Below are 22013 nucleotides of genomic sequence, written 5' to 3'. Positions count from 1 at the left end.
TGTAAAGCTGTTCCTCGTTTCTCAAGCGAGGGAAAAATTGCACGGGAGGATGGTAATTAGCTTTCTAAATTGAGTCGATAATGAGAGACCCATTATTTACATGTGGAATAATCGAGCTCTAATAGCCGCATAGAGCCGGTTGTATGCGGTCAGGATTCTCGTATATGCTTTCACAGTAGCGTGTTACATTTTAATCCGGTATTACGGCGCAGACTGTACATCATAATCTCGGATCGAGTAGCCAAGGCTAAATGCATTGCACGTGTAGCGGCGGTGACTTCGTGGCTCGACGGATAACGTGCCTCGAAACTGGAACTAACTGTCGCTAGCTGGGACTGTCGCTCGCCCACCGCTGGCGCGATTTTGGTTGAACCAGATTGAACTTTAAATTTATGCCCCTAGGATCTCGAATCACAGTTGTTCGCATAACTAGTTTGCTTGGTGCACGGTAACGAGCGTTATTGAAAATTCGGCCACTTTGTTACGCGTTCAAAGCCACCTATTGCACGAGACTCCCTGCTCAGCACTCTATCAGCGACGGATTATGGCAGAGACAAAACAGATAATTTTCCATATAACCTTAATTTAAACGACAATTCCAGCCACTAAATTTTGAGCATAGTTAATGGGTCACACAAACCGGTGAATTTGTTTCCGAGTTGAAACGCCCCCGCCATAAAACGTCCCCAGAGTACGGAAGAATGTACAGCTTCCATAACAAAAATTAACGAAACTATTAAAATGTACATCTATCTACATATAAATTTAAAGTTCCTTTTAAACATAATATGCTATATTGCCTACGATGTGACAGCAACGTGTAACCTGAGCCTCGAGTAGAAAGGGGTTTGACACACGTTGGCTCTTATTTCTTTGAAATTTTCTCTGTGTTCCTCTGCTATAATAGTGTGAAGTTAACAAAAAGAATCCATAGAGAATTATTTCCAAATGAAGAGCAACAGAGTTACGCGAGTACGTGGTCGTCAAGTGGGTGAATTTTTGCGGTGCTACAAGAACCAGGAATGTGGTTAGCTTTGTCGAGTCATGTACGTACGTAGACGCTGGACACCGGTTCGCTGGCACAGCAATAAGCGGGGTAACAAATTACCAGTAATGAGGCTAAACACATCCGATCATTTATCATCTCCAAGACGGAATGCTGCTGACATTGCGAATCCCTCGCTAATAGCAATCGTTCGATTGTGTATGACAGCTTATGGTGTTCGAGTCAACTGATTTGTGGAAAAGGGAAAATTATGAAAAGAGAAAGGAGTGGTTTTCATTAGGCGTTTATAAGCAACGTCAAACGTTAGTGGGATGATCTAAGTTCTAACAGTAACAGGTCTCCGTGACTAGATAGTCGTAGATATCCTCAATATGGATAAGTGTCTACATAAACGTAGTCCCTACATTTCAACGATGATCCCTGTTACGTCTCTCAACATGGATGCCCCTCGTATCTTGTCCCTTTAGTCTAAAGCTGTTTAACTCCACGATCAATGTTGTAAATATTAAACTCCCGTTATGTATGGTTCATTACTGTTTCACCCTACAGCATATATACTCTCATAAGCTTCCTCCATTCGAATATGTACATTTTCTGATCCCTATGATCAGTGATATACAGAGTTTACCCATCTAATAGTCATGAATTATTTGAAATAACATCTGCACCTTATTTGAACTCCTATTCTCAATTTTCATGGCAAAATTCTTAATTCTAGATAGAATTAACAGTTTGCCAAAGTTTCAAATATGAAATCTCTCATTTTGTATAATAAAATGACGGTCATGAAATTTTGGTATCCGGCTGTTTACTTTGAGAAATTTTCATGTTGCGCGTTTTACGGATTTTAAATTAGATCTGTGAAGCAAAGTTAATAATATATCTTTGCATGTATGTATATGAAAAATCAGAGGATGCATGAGTTAATTTTTGCAGTTTCGCCTCAGAGAGCATTAATTTTACATTTTCATTCACAGTACATACGTACACAGAACGTATTCCACAGGTTTCTACTAATACACACTCTTCGGGACGAAGTTGGACGAATTTATTAAATTCAATTTTCGCCGATGGATATTATTCGTTGCACAGTAGATACAGTCAGATTAAATTATTTAAAATAAAACATTTCTGAATATGCATTTTCAAGCCATCTCTTTTAACGAAAATGAAGGCCTTTTCCCCAACTTTGACCGTAGAATAAAATAATTGCATCATGAATATTGTAAAGTTATATATACTGGTAAAACTTTTTAATAAATTACCCTTTTCTCATTCTTTTTTTTTCTTACTCTTACCCTGGTAGAGTACGTTTAATTAATTAAAATACAACCTACTTGAGAATGTACGAAGAGGATACATAACTGATATACCATAATTCTTTAGAAATTAGTTATGGATTCGACTTATTTAAAACAAAAAGGAAAAATTTCAAAGTGGATGATTCAAGAATGTATATAGAGTTTTAATTATTTACTAATTTGACTATTGAACTGTATTTTAATGTTTCCAGTTCACATTCGAGTGTGAAAGTGTACTTTCACTTCTCATCGTTAATGAATACTGTTTAGTTTGAATATTCATTCACGTATATATTCAGATTATTATTTCGGTATCGTGGCACGTGTCGATTAAAACAATTAATATATACGTTGTGTGCGTGTGTGAACTGGTAAATGTTACAACGGTAAGAATTGTAACGATAGTAAATGGTAAAAAACAAATAAAACTGAGCCAACTCAAACTGTTATGTACAAAAAGTAATTGATCTGGATGTTTAACAAAAAGATGTTAAGATGTAGCACAGAAAGTATACTTTCGTTGCCTGTTGATAATTACTTTTTGGTTTATTAACAGAATTAATCATTTTCATTTGAAGACTTTAGGAATGTTAGATCTTTTAAATCTTATAAACACTGTAAATTAATTTTCTTTGCTATCAATTGTGGTTTCAATGGTTTAATAACTATATTTAAAAAATGGAATTGGTCAATATGTCTGGGTACTAATTCATTGTCACAATCTTCAGTATCTGATATAGACCAACAACACAGTATAAATAGTAGTAGTTCAAGAAACAAGAATCCAACAGAAATTCATCGAGCACTGACGAGAAACGGAGTTCTACCGTTATGCGCATAAGGAGACACGATTCTGAAACGTGGCAAAAATTTTATCACGAAGAGATATGCACGCAGTCAACAGATTGCACGGGAAAGAAGCGTCGCTGGTTACCATTTGACGCCGTTCTTTTTTTCAGAAACGTCGCTGGGAATCGCCCAGCGGGGCCACCATATCAGCGACCGAGGGGAACATAAGCGACACACTGTATGAAAGTTCCGGTAATGCTACCGAGAACGACAAGATTGTCCTGGATATTACTTCTCGCGCTGCAAGTTATCAGCCTGGAAAGCGTCGTAATTGACATTCTTGAGAATGGCTACGCCGGAGCATTTTCAAGCGGAATGCACGATAAGAGGTAATGAAACGAACAAGGAAGTTTCCTTTGGCGTAGCAGGCAAAAGGGGGTCAGTTACACCGCCAAAGAGCGAAAATAGAAAAGAAGCTCTGATCGCGAGCGGGGCGGGCAACTATGGGTTGCGGAATTACTTGGCCCGTCTTTCATCAACCTCGGCCAGGCCCTTTAACCTCGTTCTATCCTTCGACTTATGCGAAATAACGGACAGGTTCGATGCAGGTGCAGGAAAAGGATCTTGAGAAAAAGAAGCCTCTTTCAGAGGGGAAATAATGTTGCACGACCGCGTTGTGAAAGTACGAGCATAGCGTAACATAGAGGAAAAATGTTAGGTGCTAAAGATATAAAAACGCTGAGGGTGTAATAAAGGGTGAATGAAGGACTACCTAAATCTACCCTCGATCAAACATAACTATTTATGGCCTATGATTATACATAGCTTCGTGAGATAAGTAATCGATTAAAACAATATCTTCTGTGCTTGAATGTATCTATACAGCTGACTCTATGGTTATCATTGTGAAAAAGAACTTGTATTTTGTAGGCATAAAAACTGTAAAATACAGTAATTTTCAGCAAACATTTTAAACTGTAGGACATACCTATTTGTTACCAAATCTTGTATTCTTATAAATTTCAATGTTTAATTTCTGGACAGTGTGTCGATTAATTTCTGTGACCAATAATTAAATTGCTCCATGAGGGAGTTGATCTATAGATTCTGTCAGTAAGGAGGACCCAAGAAAAACATCCTTACATCCATTGCACGTTAGGGTCAAGTCCTTTATGACTCAAATAACAAGGAGAGGGTTAGTATTCCCAGACGAAATAGCCCGTGATTATAATGGAGCCCAGGGGTGGAACACGTTCGTGATCTTTGGACCAAGTCTCTAGTCTGGCAACTCGCCTTGTGGCATAGAATGACACCTAATGTGACCAACCATTCTCAAAACTCTTAGAATTGTGTAAACATCCTTTTATTCTCTGCCTGATTAATATTTTTATTGATTTAAGATGAATTACAATTGTGATTTTTGGCAAGGATTATTATTAGGAGATAATTATACATATTTCATTATGTTACTATTAGATTGCGAATGTTTATGCATTTATGGGACTTAACTTGTGACTTATGGGACACTTAACATGCAAAAATATAAGAAATCCTTAAAGTAAGATACGAATTATTATACTTAGGAGTTGCAAGAACCCTCTGCAAAGTTCCGATTTAATTAATTCTATTAATAAAAATATGAATTTGCAGAAAGATACGCAGTCTAGTCATAACACAGCTCCTAAGATTGATCTAAATCCAACAAAAATTGTGCAATTGTAAAATTGAAAGGAATATTCTAAATTTTTAAAAAATAAAAAACCAATATGAAACATAAGATTGAATTCTTAAATACTCAAATTACAACGAAGTTTACACTGGCGTATGAAGTAATCGACCAAGAGATAAAAGGATGCTTTCAGTTCTCCTGGTTTTATCAGAATGTCAACACACCTGAAGAATCCTGGCACACTGAATATTCTCTTTAACGTTCTCATTTCATTAATTCTATTAACAGAAATATGAGTTTGCATAAAGATCCGCAGTCTCATTATATTTGCCCCGCAGAATCAGTTCAGCAAAGGTCAAACGTCCTCGTAAATCCCGACACAACGTTGTCTTCCGAGCCTTTGGGATCGCCTCGATTCGAGCGCGACATTTTTTACGCGAACAGTCCATATAAAATCTGTGCCTCGTTGTTTCGAAAACGTGAACGATGAAAAGAAGAACAATGTCCTTCCTCTCCTTAGGAAGTCGTTCGCGGAGGCGCGCGAACACTGGCAAAGGGTTACGGACCCGGTGCACTGGCCGGGGTCGGGGCACGGTTGGCGCGTCTGATGCATTTTTCTCATTACTTCCGAGTCTTGGTGGGTGCATCTCGGTGCTGCAACGCCGTGGCTCGCTTACCTTGTGTAACGACTCGCCCCTGCGAAGCCTGAATGCCGCCGGGTCGGCAAAGCGAGGGACGGTCGTATCGATTTTGATATTCCTCTCGAGCAACTGGGTATGTTGATGCACGGGAAGTCGAAATGAATTGGTACCGCGACGGGGGGGAAGGAACAACGTTGAAGCGCCATTCGTAACAGACGCATCGCCGTATTGTTGATTTACGCTAGCTGGACACTCGTGCTCGATGTGTACAGTGTTATTCCGATTATCTAGAGTGTTAGGATTCGACGCAGGACTGTATAATGTCGGTATTGTTGATACAGTCTGAGGCTTGCATTAGACTAAAACACGAAAATACTTGGTTTGAATAATGTGTAATAAATTACCTTAGAAGTATAAATTATATTAAATCAGATGCAATGTTAAGATGATGATTTAAAATAAGGTGTTTTCTTCAATTGGTTCCTGTTTCTACTTTCTGATTATTTCTTGAGATTTCGTGATATTATTTATTAATGCATAGAATAAGATACTGTGTCTGACTGTATACTTCTATAATTCCCTAGTATTACTATGAATTTTTAAAGCTTTCCACAGTTAGGTATGTACCACGGATACATACCGCATACCACATACGGATAGAGTGTAAGAAATTTTTAATTTGAGTATTACAGTGAAGTTCCGATTATCCGGCAACCGGTTATCCGGGTTATTATCCCGAGTACGGATTATATTTCACACAAACAAGTAGTCACAGCAGCATGCATCCACCAGTGACGTCGATACTAAACAGTTGACGAATAAACGTAGGAATTTTATACATTTTATTTCTTATTAATAAATTGTATTACTAGATTACCCATGGCTGTGTTCATTAAAAATTAAAAACAAATTTTAAAGAAAAATCGACAGAGGGTAGGTGCCTAAATTTTTTGACGAAAAAAAAATTTAAATCGTTCTGAAAAAATTATTGTCGGTTGTAGCGGTCAATTACAATCGTTTTTGGTGAATAGACATACCCCCGAAATCCTACGCACTTGTGAGAACAAAATTCTTTACCGAAAACATAATGTCTGACCAGAGACATGAATGATTCTCCTGAAATTTCATGCGTATGGTCGAAACGTCATAACTCTTGAACGGATTGGACGATTTTAATGTTTTTTAATGCCCAAAAAGTTGTACCTTAACCCCGTAAACTGAAAAAAAAAACACATAAAATTCCTCGTTATTATCACTTCCTAAGTAGTCCAATTATCCGGCATATTTGATTTCCAGGCATTGGCCCAGTCGTTTGTTAGTTTCTTTTACATTATTAAGCAAATTTTTATGTCTCTGCAGAGATATTGAAAGAATATATGTATTGATCGGTCTTTTCGATACCTTCCATCTCCTTGTGAGATCGCTGGAACTTTGATTCCATCTACATATCTGAATTTAGAATTCGCAATTTCTCAGTTTATTAAGATATAAAGGAAAATTGTACTCTCTAGATTTTTGCAAAATTTAAAACTTGACTATTACAACAAAATGAAAAATTTTATGTATATGCTTGAATATTTCGATAAATTTATTTCTAGTAACGTGAATCTGCTTATTCCTACCGTTCCTTATAGGACTCTAAATTCCTTTTTATTCCTTCTCCATGAATCTCCATTTTATTCCTTCCTTTTCTTGTACAATCCTAAATCGCCTGGCAAGGAAAATGATATTACATTTCAATGTGTTATTTGACTATATCTCCTTCATTACAATTTCAAATTATTTCTGTACAAAGAACTATTCATTCTTTTAATTCGTACCACAATTTAAAAATATATAATTTCAAACAAAATGATAAGTACCATTCTCGATGCACATATTGAAGTTCTCGGGGTACAAATTAGATTTAAATGAAGGAAATGTAGAATTTAATATTTCATTGTTTCCAAGTATTAAAAACTCCCTTTCTCGTCGAAATATCGCAAAGCATTCACCGCGCGTCGTATATTAAAACTCCGAAAACCTACATTACGTTCTACCTACGTCGACGAAGAATCGCAGGTTCGACATAGCTCGTAAATAAAAGAATTTTCAATCCTCCCTGATCCCTTCCGCGTATCACAGTTTCCACTTTTCCGTCTGATTTTTGTATCCCTTCCAGGGCGAGGTCGGGCCGCGAGATTCATGGTACTTCTTCGAAAAACTTTTACGAGGTTCGATGAAACGAATGGCCGATGATATTTTTCATGGTTGTTTCAACCTTTACGGTTAGATCGATGTCGGCAACAGCGACGCGCAAGAAATACGATAGAAGATAATCGACGAAGAAGAAATAGGCCGTCGACGTCCAGATACGTCAGTGTCAGTCGTGTTATCGCGTTTTACACGTGTTTCTTACGATACTGTCGCCATTAACAAAGATAGCTCCGCTCTTTCAGAGATTCCGTTCGCCCGACAACAGTTTCGTATAAGAAAAAAGTTTCTAAATGTTCCATTGATGTTGTTTCGTTTCGACTATCTACTTTTCTGGTAAACATTTTTCTCGTTTGCCCGATTAGCAACTCCGCGAGGTCAATAACTTTACAGAATATCCCGGACTTAGTTAAAAATACATACGATTGAACGAGCTATTTCTGGTTTATTTGTTAGAGTGTACTGATTGCTGTACGCGGTGCAATTACTCGTCTATTATTCATTCTCTGCTCCTGCATGGAACTTTTTTTCAATTGTTTGCCGACACGTTATGGCTTACCATGCGTGCGTAGTTTTTAGTCCGTTTATTAATAAATTAGTTATGCATCTGAAAGACCGTATTTCGATCCTTCCTGCGCCAATATTATTTATTCAAACAGTCTAATAGCTTCAGAAGTACATTTAAAGAGAGGACGTTCCATTTTGTTTTAAGGTTTTTGATTTACATTTCGTAGCTTCCAAACAGAAATATTGAACGGGTTATGATTTCATCAATAGAGAAATGATTGTTCCTTCAGAAATGTTAAAAATCTACAACGAAGAAGCAATTTTTGTAAGTCTTGACTACTTGGGGAACAGTCGAATCGAATCGTGAACCCGATCTTCGAGATGCTGTGACACCGCGCGAACTTTTTGTTAACCAAACTTTTCAAATGCTCACCACGAAACAGTAGATTTCTATCATCGATGACGCGAGATTTTTCATCCGTCCAGACGGCCGCGTTTAAAAGCACTTTACATCCACGGCGTTCGCGTGAGTTATAGGCCACCTTCAATTCCGTCCGCATTACTCGACGAAAGCGTCCCTCTCTTTCCTTTATTTATCGTCGCTGACTATGAAATATTACTTGTGTCTTCGCGGCAGAAGGAATATTCACACCGAGGGCGGAATAAAAACGAGAATCGCCGGGAACGGGCTGTCGATAGGTTTTCAAAGTTGTCGCGAGAAAATCTGTTAGGGTCGACCATTAATTTTATAACCGAAAAAGAGTTATATCTGGCAACCTTTTCTTAACGATACGAAATAAAAAACAGGTTGAACGATCTAACTTTACCATCTTTAAACAGCTTTCAATTCAATTATTATGTAAAATATTTTCATACAAAAGTTACATCGTACCAAGAGGGACATATGATGTATGAAATTTTCTTTACCTCCCTGGGATCACTAAACCACGACTTTTTATTGAGGAACTAAGAAAATTCTCAAGATAAGATGTTGAAGAAAATAGATTCAGACAAGACTTTTGAATTTTGACGAAGTTATACAAATAAGTACTGAGAGAAATTTCAGTGTAATATTGACATGTACGTTTTATACAATGTTTGTTAGTTTCTTCGAAAGGGGTGGATCTTAGAGAATACATAAATAAAAGAAACTAAACTACGAGCAATATAAAATTTTTGTCTGTGGCTTGGGAAATCTCAGGACGTAGGAAGATGGCGATGCAGGAAGGACCAACGCGACAATGTCTGATCACGAGGGTCGTCTGACGACGACCCTGAAAAGACCTCCGCCTCATTCGACCAGTGAATATTGCAGCAGCTATTAGAGACTGAGGCATCCCCACTTTTTATGCGTTTGTTAATTTTTCAAATGCATTGCCACCCACGATCCTCCGTGCATTTGTTGCGGAGACTTCTATGCCACACGCTTCAACGATCCCCGTTTCGGCCACCTTTTATTTTGTCCGTCTATGCTTTGTCTCTTCGGTCGAGGGTGGAACGCATCACGCAGGGTCTTGTTTATAAATATAATTTCACCCTCGGCTGGGGTTAATCATCGTGAACGGGGGGTTACTCACTTGCTTATCGAGGGTGAAATTGGTTTCTTGCGCTCGTTACTTTGTCTTCAACGGTGATCCCTAAAGGCGTGGGAGAGCTATTCGCCTGTCGCCATCAATATTTCGACACGCGTTTCAGAAGTAATCAGACAAGTTTCCCAAAAATATTGTAAATTCATATATTTATATTATAAAATTAAAAGTATGAAAGTGAAGCTATTATCCTATATTTGATGCGTTAATTCAACATAAAGGATATCTGAAACGTTCTATTTATCAATTTTTCATTTTCTAAGACGACATGAAACGTTTAGAACTAGTGCTATATTTTCTATTATAGAAAATAAAATGGGTAGGTTCATTAGGGGTTAAAAATTCACAAGTAGCTTTAAAGTACACATATAATACTAGAACGCAATTACCTAGTATTGTGTAAAATCTCCTTTTTTGTTTTTTTTTCTTTAATATTTTTGACAAGTTTTGCTCCATATCCTTCTTATATATAGGTAACGTAAAAAAGAAGTGATGAAAAAAGAAATTAAAATCCATTTAATGTCTCTAAATTAATTTTCTTTTATCTTCTACTGTTCTAACGCTATGGTTTGATTCAGTTACGTGGGAAACCCAGTTCAGAAACTTTCATAGTCGTTCGACCGCAGGGTACCAAAGAATGCTAATGGTCACAGTCGAAGGGCTTTGCAAACACTTTTATCGAGGCAAATAAAGTATGAAATAAAGATAAAATGGCGAATGTTCTGGAACGGGGATAGTCTGAGATCTGCAGTGGGAATCATGAGCGGTGCCAAGGAAATGAATTACAGTCAGTAACCGCGGAGAAAGAGCGGATCGGGCTCGGTGGAGGGTGACTGCGGAGGAGTGTGAGAGACAAACGAACAGAAACGACTCCCCTGGGGAATCTGAAGGGAAAGGAAGTTCGTTTCTCCTGGTTCTGGATCGAGATCCCAAGTCTGCGTCGTGCAACAGGAGATTAGAGCTCAAGCTTACTAGGAAATGTATATACTTCCTGTGTATCTCCTTCTGTTCTTCCTGCGGGAATAACGGTATGGCTGATTTTATGGTGCTTCACCGTAGCACGTTCTGATATGTAATGTAGAAATTGAAAAGTTTATGCGGACTCAGTCGCTGTGAAACGAGATGCTCTGCCGCTCGTTTCAATTGTTTGTTAAGTTATCTTCCCGTGTATTCTAAGCCTCAGACTACTCGAATAATTTGATCCTCGAATATTTCATAAGTATACGAGTATTATAAATAAATTTTTAATAAGAAAACGAAAGTGAGATATTTATGTTGATAGAAGAGGAAGGCTACTGTAATTTTTGTTTTTCTATTTTATATCATTTTCTATCGAAACGTTCTTCCGTGACGACCAAAATTAATTCTGATCGTGACATATAAATGACAAGTACGATTGGATAAATTCACAGTCGTTAAGAAAAATATTTATGTACAGTAGACAGTCACGTTACATTATTCACAAATATGAGTAATAGATGTTTTACAACAACGCGAACATTGTCAACAGAAACCTTATAAAAAGTATGAAAGCCATGTTATTAATGTTTTCGAAATATGTTATCAGTTGCAGTACCTTCATTTGCATAACTGGCAACGAGTCGCTTGTAACTTACCTGAGTGTGAATATATTATGGACAACTCGTATTGAACTAGCAGAAAATTTACTTTACGGATCATTCAACACCAAATCCGACCATTTTTTGCGTTCGATATCAAGGATTTTAGTGAAATTAAAATACGCCGTAGTGCACGTAAAATTAGAACGATGGAATCCAAACTAGCAGGTTTCATGGCAGTTTCAATGGTGCCATTTATAACTTCCAGAAAGTTTCACCGACCGCCTCTATTTTAATTTAAATAACGTATATACAGGGAATTTTCAATTACAAGTACAATAATAAATAAGCTTTTACAAAGTGATACTTGTAAAAAATTATTACTTGCAAGTTAGTAGACAGCGATACTGTGGATTTGGTAATAATTATTATATTAATAAATGTAACACGTACGAGTATTAAATATTAATTCTAGATGAAAATCTTTGAATAACCTTACTTCTCAAATGAAAAGTGATGTGTATTGTTAAAATTTTATTGATTAAAATGATACTTTTATCAAAATAAATCATAATGATGCACAGCACTCAAAAACACGTAATTGTTGTGACATTTTTCTAAACTGCAGCGTAACTTCGTTCTCGAATTTCATCGACATTTAGATTAGCACAATAACTTATCTCGTTGTGGCAGCACAATACATGTCAGACTATAATGAAATATTTCGACACAACGGTATAAAAGGATATATATTGAATAATTCATAGCAACTACCAGTACATCGTATATTATTTCAGGACAGAAGACAATTTAGTAGATAGTATTACATACATTACCATTTAAAATTAAAACCAAGTAATTATATCGACTCGAAACGTGACTAATAGTAGTATTTAAACCGATATAAGAAGAGTAACAATGGCTTTCGCGTCGTGCATTCTTGCTCTATTCAAAGATGAAGTTCTTACTCTTTATGGTTATTGCCACATTCGTGCTGGCAGTAAAATGTCAAAATTTGACGGAAGTCGTACAAACAAATAAAGGACCCGTTCAAGGACTCACATTGACCACCGTGTATCACCAAAAAGCGTATTCTGCTTTCTTTGGGATTCCCTTTGCAAAACCACCTGTAGGCGACCTGAGATTTCAGGTAAGACATGCTTGTGATTTACTTGAAACAACATTTTAGTATTATTAATTATTTTATTTGTTAACTGTAGGCACCTGTTGAACCAAATTCCTGGTCGGAGGTGTTAAATGCAACACGGGAAAGTCCAGCGTGCCTACAAGCACGACCACCTAAATATGTAGTTGAAGGAAACGAAGACTGTCTATACCTGAACGTGTACACTCCTCTGGTAAGCATTTTGAATACAAAAAGACAAATACACAGTGAGCACGAACAATGAAAGTTTCATTTGTTCATTCTGAAATATTTCATTTTATAACACGAACTGTAATTTTTATTCTAAAAGAAACTCAAAATCTTTGTTATTCATTAGTTATACGATATTTCCATTTGAATAAACATTTTTCCCATCTTCGAATACAATATTCGCCACAACATTTACGATTTTCTCGTCATAGTTCGCGTTCGTTAAAGTATCAAATTATATGCGTAGAGGCATTACCGACGCCTCGTGCGATATTGCAACGTCGTCTATTGGTAGACGCATCACTTTGTCTCACAGCCACGGTGCTAATAAATAAGACTGCCATGCAAGCAGAGATGAATGATGGCATGATCTCTCACCCCTGGCGCGCTAATATAATAGATACGGTACAGATCTTTTAAGATTTATTACATCGTAAACGTGCTTTTTTCTCGAATTTTTTAATAGCTGCATTTCACAAACATTAAGCCACTAAAACCGGTACTGGTTTGGGTATATGGCGGTGCATTCGAAGGGGGAAGTACTGCTAAGAGTGTATATGGACCTGATAGGTTCCTGGAGGAAGACGTAATCATGGTCGACATGAACTACCGTGTCAATGCTTTAGGTATCGATAGAATTCTCTACTGCTATACAATGATTATCAATTCAGAGAGAAACAATTTCTCATCAAATTTTACAGGATTTCTGTCATTGGGGATTCCTGGTGCAACAGGAAATCAAGGTTTGAAGGATCAGAATCTGGCTATGCGATGGGTGCAAAAGAACATCGCCAAGTTCGGTGGTGATCCTAAACGTGTAACTATAATGGGTCAGAGTGCTGGTGGTGTGTCGATAACGTATCACATCATATCGCCTAAATCACGAGGTGAGGATGTTCATCAAATTTTTATTAAGTCACAGTTAGCGAACATGTTTAATCTGTCTGCTCAGCTATCAGCTAATGCCGAATCGTTTCAATCAGGTTTGTTCCAAAGAGCCATAGTTCAAAGTGGTTCAGTTTTGTCCGCCTGGGGATACAAGCCACCAAACGCTGCTCGATGGTCTGCTTATGAGTTGGCTAAACGTTTGAACATTACTGTCAAGAGTGACTCTGATCTGCTAGCCTCTTTGAAAGTAGCTGATCTCGGGTCTCTTGTAAAGGCAGTTGGGACTATGAGCAATAGCGAACTACCGGTATGATTGCAACAACTATTTTTGGAGACTTTATTTTATGCAACAGGCTCAAAAGTAGCCTTCCAGAAATTTTGAGATCCACCGACTTTGTTGATCTGTCATTTTTGCATCGATCAAAAGTACAACATTTCAAGAATATGCTTAAAAAAGAACACTGATGTTAAGGTGGAGATGATGGTGTGGTCCAGCACCAGTCTGTTTCTTCCAAACACGTTGAAGATCACTTATTACTAATCAACAGAGACCTGAGAACAGTTGTCTAGATAGGGCTGGCATTAAACAAATACTATTTCGAAGTATTATCAGAATAAAATCGTGTCGATTTTCCTGTTAAAGATTCCTCTGAGAATAGCATTCGTGCCTACGTCTGAAAGTGGAAACGATGCCTTCATAAGTGACTGTCCAATATCGTACTTTGAATCTGGGAACTTCAATCACGTGCCTACGATGCTTGGTTACACAGCGGAAGAGACAATTTTGTTCGCAACAGGTAATGATAAATATGTATACACGATTACTGTATGTCAACAGAATAAAGTATTTTCAGAACTATGAATGAAAGTTTGAAACGTAGATAAATATTATAGAAAATCAGGTGTGGATGTTTTATTCATTTTAATATTCAATTAAGCATTTTTACTTCCTTCTTATGGTAACTAATAAGTGTTATCATTTTTTTACGTTCAACAGGATTAGATAATGTACGTTACGATGTGCAACAGAAGTTACTGAGTCTTACTAAGGTACTAGATCCGACAGGCCACAATAATCTCGCCATAAACGTGGTTAACTCTATTTTGAACGACACTGTATGGGAGATCATAAAGGTATTTCAATTATTTTTTTGAATTTTATTTGAAAGTTTTTGCTTAAAATTCACTATGTTTCTTATTAATTTCAGGCCTCATCTATATACGCCTTCTCTGGGCCAGTTGATCTCACGCAAAGGTATTTGGTCAAGCACAATGGTAATAAACCAGTTTATTTCTATCGACTGTCGTACCGTTCGAATGAGAATTTCCACTTCAAAATTAATCCTCACATAAACGGTGACTATTATATTATATTATATATTATTGTATGATTACTTTCATAATATTATTTCTACCGAAGCTTTTAAAATTTTAGCCTAAAATTATTTTCGAAGTTTTATCATTCTTCCTCAATAATTATGTATGCATAAAACCGCGGTAGAAATAATGTTAAAAAATTCAATATCTTTTCACTTATTTGTAGTGCCACATATCCTAGGTAGTTTATGAAAATTTTGATATCCACCGTTTTAGGTACATCTCATGGCGACGATCAACCTTTCTTATTCCACATGGAGAACCTTCCCACCGATCCAAACAATCAGTTCAATCGATACTCCAAGCGGGTAGTTTCGATGTGGGCAAACTTCATAAAGAGTGGGTAAGCGAATGTGAAATTTATCGACGATTCAAGAGCAATATTTACTGCATTGGAAAACTATCAATCAATAGATAATCTATTCGTCAAAATGTGTTTGCGTAATAGGACATTTCCGATGACACGAATACAATATCAAAAATACAAAAATTAGAAATAAGGCTGTGACCGATTTATAGAAAGTTTTCTATCATTTTTCAATTTTATTGCAAGCATTTTAAATTTGTAGCTAAGAATAGTATAATCTGTTGTCGTGTTATTTTTTTTTTTGTTAAATCATTTCGTTTTATAAATGTTTACTTGTTATTCCCAAAATCTAACATTACATTATGTTTGCAGCAATCCTACTCCGCCTAATTCCAACGTGAGTGGTGGACGCTGGACAACGTCAGGAAATCAGGGATTACAGCTCGATATAGGAAACGGCAAATTTGTAATGAAAAATCGTTTTATCGTTTCACGGGATGCAACGATTTTAAAGGCTTATTACAATGGATTACCTGTTACATCTGAGTGTAAGAATTATCCTTTCGGCAATCGCAGTCTGTTCTAACAGCAACAAGCAGTCAACAAAGGCTCGCTTAATTCCAAAGAGCAAGTCACAACTCTATGTGAAAGTATTTATGCATTCCATAAATATTGCAAGTAGCTCCATTATAAAGTTCTGTGATATACTAACAGAGGTATTATGGACCCTACTGGCTTTTATAGCGAAATATAAAACACTTGGATGCGTCTTATCTGAAAAGTCCTCTACGAATAACAATTGTACGTTTAAAAAAGAAATCTCAAGCGCTTTTGTACTTCTTAAAACTGTGATTATAATACGGAAACATTTTATGTACACTGGGAGGAAATATATTATATAATAATGAAGCAAGAGTCTTTTATCTGTACCCCTTCATCCTTTGTTCTTTTCTTCTCGGAATATCAAAAGCAGGCAATTTTATATAATAATGAATCATTCTTCCTTTAAATAGTGTTGCGATGGATCGAACATTAATTGAAAAATGAGATTAGAATTAATAAAGCTTAAAAATTGTAAGAGAAATTGAGTGTTACAAGGGAAATTATGAAACTTCATTCTGAAAATTGATTAAATAATAATTAATGGTTTTGTATACTGTTTATATATGGATTTACTACAATACAGCAAAATTTTTCAATTTTCGTACGTGAAAAGTAATTTACTCCTGAATGTAGTTAATCTTTTTTTAAATTCATTGACAATTTTTGCTGCCTTTCCTGCCAATAATTGTAGAATATACTTATTATAATGTGCATTATAAAGGTAAATTTTTAAATTAAATTAACGAATCATTATTTTTATGTTATACTTTAGGTACTATTATTAACGATATTCGTCCCGATAGATTGTTTAAAATATCACACTATGCGATCATAGATCGTTGTCTCGGGGCTGACTCATCAGGGTGTCGTTTTGTGATTGTATTGTTTCACATTCTGACTGGTACCATGCCAACATCTTGACTTTAGAACAATACTCGTGTTTTCCAAGCGCGAACGAGTCGATCTATTGTTTCGGTTCACCACCTTACGACTGATAAAAGTAATTAAAAGGTGTCCAAATTATGACCAAAACGTTTCAATGTAATATCATTTTTGTATCGACACTCGATTTCCTTCTACTATCACTCAATAAAACAAATAGCTTTTAGATGAATATTGCTTTACAAATTAGACGTTTAATTTAATGTATTTATTTTGATTAATTTGGCCAAAAGTTTCTTCAGCAATCATACTTTCAAATGCACAATGAATTTCTATATAACACTACTTGTATCTGAATACTTAAATCTAACCCAAAACTAAAATATAAACTGAATATCTTGCGATCTTAACATTTCTTTTTAAATGCAATCATTAAATTAAAAGCTTTGGTATATTATGGGATATATTATAATTAATAAATCATACACTTACTAGTAATTACGTTTTGGACATAATTCTTTAAATAAATTCAAGTATGAAATTAAAAATTATGTTACTAAAATTTCAAGACATTAAGAGAAGCCTGACGAGGTTTCTCACGATTGACAAACCATTGCTCTGCCAAATGGAACAAATGTAAAATAATATAATAATGTAAAAATTACGACACATCACAACATATAACAATTGAAATTCTTCATAATCCAAAATAATGAATAATCGTCACTTTGTTTTTCGAGGTTGTAGATCTTCAGACAAAACTTTTATCAATAATTTATTGTTACTAACTACGATAATTCAACGCGTTGAAAAAACACACGTGGAACTGCGACGAAATATTGCAGCGTTATGGAAAAGAATGTACCTAGTGCAACTACCACTGCGTCGTATATTATTTTACGAAAGACAACTAAGAAGATAATACCACATATGTTATCATTTTTAATGTAAACGAAGTAATTATGTCCATACGAAACGTGGAGATTAGGGCTATATAAACCGATATAGGAACTGCACTAAGCGTGTCGCACCGTTCATACTTACTTCGAGCAAAGATGAAGCGCTTACTCTTGGTGGTCATTGCTATCTTTGCAACGGCAGTAAAATGTCAGAATTTTACGGAAGTCGTATACACGGAGAAAGGACCGATTCGAGGAGCCATTTTCAAGACTGTGTATAATAAGATGCCGTTTTCTGGATTTCTTGGGATCCCCTACGCGGAACCACCCCTAAGTAAACTCAGATTCGAGGTAAGACAAGACGTTGAATATGTCTGACAAACTTCTATGTGACTTATGTAATTGGTATGAGATGATTGCACAGCGAACAATTTAATTCTAAAACACTGAGGTATAATATTAAACTCAGCGTTTCAGTCAACCACTGAGCTCTCCTCAGGGTTAGAATCGTAGTACGCATATTTCATAATAGTAATGATAATGTAGTACACCATTTACAGATTTAATTCAAAATTAACTAAACTATATTGTCACGAAATTTACAATTTTTTTTGTGTCAAACACAGCCCCCTGTTGAAATTGGTTCCTGGAAGGAAGTGTTGAATACTACAGAGGATAATCGAGGGTGTCCACAGTTACAGTTTAGTTCATTTATTGGAAACGAAGACTGTCTATACTTGAACGTATACACACCAGCGGTAAGCCTTTGCATATAATATTAAGTCCCATAAGTTAACAGTCATAATTAGACCGCAGATCTTTATGCAAATTTATAGTTAATGAAACGAGAACTTTATAGACGGTTGTCTTTTACGTACTTTTTATATTTTTACACAGCAAGTGTATTCTGTATTTTGTTGAGAATTAAAATTTCCCATAAACGCATAAACATCCACGGTCTAGCTATAATCGAGGAACAAATGGTACAGATCTTTCTACATTTGCTATATCGTGAATGCAAATATTTCTTAAATTATTTGGCAGTTGGAATTCGGCAAGTTTCCCAAATTGAAACCTGTTGTTGTTTGGATTCACGGAGGTGGATTCACAACTGGTACCGGTGCTAAGAATGTATATGGACCTGACAGATTATTAGAGAAAGACCTTGTTACAGTGGCCATGAACTACCGTCTTGGTCCTTTTGGTATCGATACAAATTCTCTACTGCTATACAATGATTATCAATTCAGATAGAAACAATTTCTCATCAAATTTTACAGGATTTCTGTCATTGGGGATTCCTGGTGCAACAGGAAATCAAGGTTTGAAGGATCAGAATCTGGCTCTGCAATGGGTGCAAAAGAACATCGCCAAGTTCGGTGGTGATCCTAATCGTGTAACTATAATGGGTGAGAGCGCTGGTGCTGTATCGATGACGTATCACATGATATCGCCTAAATCGCGAGGTGAGAATGATCACCAAATTTTGATTAAGTCACAGTTAGCGAACAAGTTTAATTTGTCAGCTAACACTGAATCGTTTCGATCAGGTTTGTTCCATCAAGTCATAGTTCAAAGTGGTTCAGCTTTGGCTCCGTGGGGATACAAGTCGCCAACAGCGTCTAAATGGACTGCCTATGAGTTGGCTAAACGTATAAATATTACTGCTAAGACTGACTCTGATGTTCTGGCCGCTCTGAAAAAAGCTGATGTCAAGGCTCTTGTAACGGAAGCGACGAATATGACGAACGAAGAACTGCCGGTATGATTGCAGAAATTATATTCAGCTCAACGAGTCGAGTCAGTATATATATACAAATGCACGTGACAGACTTCATTTCTAAACATTAACAACTGATTAGCATTTGACAGCTGGAATCATTGTATTTGTCACGTGATTTGCAAACGAACGTTTTGTTTATCTACCCTGACTCGACTTGTGAAACACAGTATATATATTTTGAAAATTTCGTTAGATGACTCCCTGTCATTCCTCATATTCTGATTTCATTCACTTTTGAATTTTTTGTAATTTAATAATTAACGCAATCTATTACATATAGAATATGATTAGTAGCTAAAATTATAGATTTATCAAACTTGTGACATGAAGTCACCTCTCGTTAGACTTAAAGTTAAAGCCATAGAAAAACTATTACAATTGTTATAAAAAAATAAAACTTCATTATCCAAAGTAAGTATTAGCTTTAAATAGTATTAAAGAAATATACTTCCACAGTTTTTAAATTTCTATGATTAATGTATTCCTAGATATTTCTATAAAATTTTCTTTCACGCTTCTATTTTAATAGTTCTCAAAACTATTTATAGAAATACATTTAAAAATACTGCTTTCAAGCGTTATCGGAATAAAACCGTGTCGCTACATATCAGTTCAATCTTTACAGATTCCTCTGAGAATAGCATTCGTGCCTACGTCTGAAACCGGAGATGATGCCTTCATAGATGATTGTCCTTTATCGTACTTCCAATCTGGAAACTACAGTCGGGTGCCTACGTTGTTAGGTTACACTGCGGAAGAGACAATTTTGTACACGATAGGTAATGATACTTTTCATTCTTAGAATCCGTTTTCTTTTTTCATTTTTAAAGTCATGATCGATCAATACTACAGTATTCCCTCGCTAGTCGACTGAATCTCTTCCCGTTGAGAAGACGCGGAGTCATCCTCATTATTTTGATCCCTTTTCAATGAGAGATCCATCGATTTTAATCGCTCTCAAGTGTAAATTTAAGCTACTTGGACTTCAAAATGCTACCTCATAATTAGTAAGAAAAATAGTCCGGTTTGATCCATTTTCTTTTGTAAAAAGTCACGAATCAGTTAATACTACTTAATCAATGCAATTAATTTGCAAGGATCTTGGCCACTTTTCAACGGGAACTAATTATTTTTCTTTGGATGATAGGATTAGATAATGTACGTTACGAAGTGCAAGAGAAGTTACTGAGTCTTACTAAGGTACTAGATCCGACAGGCCACAATAATCTCGCCATAAACGTGGTTAACTCTATTTTGAACGACACTGTATGGGAGATCATAAAGGTATTTCAATTATTTCTTTGAGTTTTATTTAAACGTTTTTGCTTTAAATTCACTATGTTTCTTGACATTTCCAGGCTTCGTCTGTATACGACTTCTCCGGGCCAGTAGATCTCACGCAAAGATTTTTGACCAGGTACAATGATGCTGAACCTGCTTATTTCTATCGTCTGTCGTACAATACGAATCATAATTATCACAAAGTGGCGAATCCGCATATAAACGGTAACTATTTTCTTGAAGAAATTAATAACTGACCAGTTTTTATCCATCAGAACTTTATTAAAATCTTGATATTTACTGTTCTAGGTACGTCTCATGCTGACGATCTTCCTTTAATATTTTACTTCATCGGAGATTCCACAGATCCGTCGGATCCATACAATATATACTGCGATAGGGTCATTACGTTGTGGGCGAACTTCATAAAGTATGGGTGAGTAAATTTTAAGTTTGATAAGTATTGTAATTTATAATCTGTCGTTCGAATGAATCTATGCCCATTTGGTAAGCAATAAGACGGTTATTGTTTATTTTTTCTTATTATATATATGTAATATTGTCATTTTTATATGCACGACCATTATTATTATTATTGATTTAAAAATTTTTGTTTTGCCAACCTCACGATCAATTGCACTTGAGGAATGGTGTATATAAGTATGAAACAAATAAATAAGTTCATTATAAAAAATGTTTTAGTTCAGTTTTTAAATATTATCTTTGGTCTGAGGTAATATAAAATATATTGCAATAACATAATTATGTTCACAGAAATCCTACTCCGTCGATATCTAACCTGGACGGTACACACTGGCAACCATCAGGAGAGCAAGGATTGCAACTAGACATCGGTAACGAAAAATTTCTAATGCACGACCGGTTTATCGTTTCCCGAGACGCGTTGGTACAGCAAATCTATTACGATGGTTTACCTGTTACGACTCAGTGCAAGAATTATAACTTCAGCTCTCCGAGCGTGTACTAATTAAAAGAAACTGTCAGCAGGCATTGTCTTAACTCTAAAGAGTAGCAAAATACATTTTGCAAAAGAATTTATGCGCTTTGACAATATTGTAACTGCATTAAAAAAACTTGTGATATACCAGAGGAAGTATTTATAGATCCCAATGGTTTCTCTAGCGAAATACAAAACATCTAAAATAATATTTGTTAATCTTGTGATTACAGTGTAATAAAATTTTATGTATGTTATTGGAAATATATTAAATAATATTGAAGTACACATTGTGTTCGAATGTATATTTTATGTGAAAGGAGAGAGTCTTCAGTTTCTACTGTCTTAGAACAGTCTAACAGCGCGTATTAAAAATACTAAAACTTTAGACGCGTGTAGTTCCGAA

The 22013-nt window shown here is 35.9% G+C and overlaps 2 protein-coding genes across 2 annotated transcripts in view; one reads left to right on the top strand and one right to left on the bottom strand.

Moving 5' to 3' along the window:
- Positions 1-22013, bottom strand: part of LOC122400384 (dipeptidase 1-like) — a 174964-nt gene that overhangs the window by 73991 nt on the left and 78960 nt on the right.
- Positions 12172-21893, top strand: LOC122400376. Its single transcript, XM_043401812.1, has 20 exons — positions 12172-12404; positions 12475-12612; positions 13096-13255; positions 13331-13516; positions 13613-13824; positions 14161-14314; positions 14515-14651; positions 14726-14873; positions 15111-15237; positions 15574-15776; positions 17695-17936; positions 18212-18343; positions 18630-18789; positions 18866-19051; positions 19136-19347; positions 19994-20147; positions 20516-20652; positions 20727-20874; positions 20959-21085; positions 21424-21893. The coding sequence occupies exons 1-20, from the start codon at positions 12210-12212 to the stop codon at positions 21635-21637; spliced, it is 3372 nt and encodes a 1123-aa protein (XP_043257747.1). The 5' UTR covers positions 12172-12209; the 3' UTR covers positions 21638-21893.

This window comes from Colletes gigas, unplaced genomic scaffold, assembly GCF_013123115.1.
Source record: "Colletes gigas isolate AHSC1104 unplaced genomic scaffold, ASM1312311v1 Colletes_gigas_Sc00017, whole genome shotgun sequence".
In the NCBI taxonomy this organism is placed as follows: Eukaryota; Metazoa; Arthropoda; class Insecta; order Hymenoptera; family Colletidae; genus Colletes; species Colletes gigas.
The sequence above is the reverse complement of the archived record's forward strand: the minus strand, read 5'-3'. Positions and strand labels throughout refer to the sequence as shown.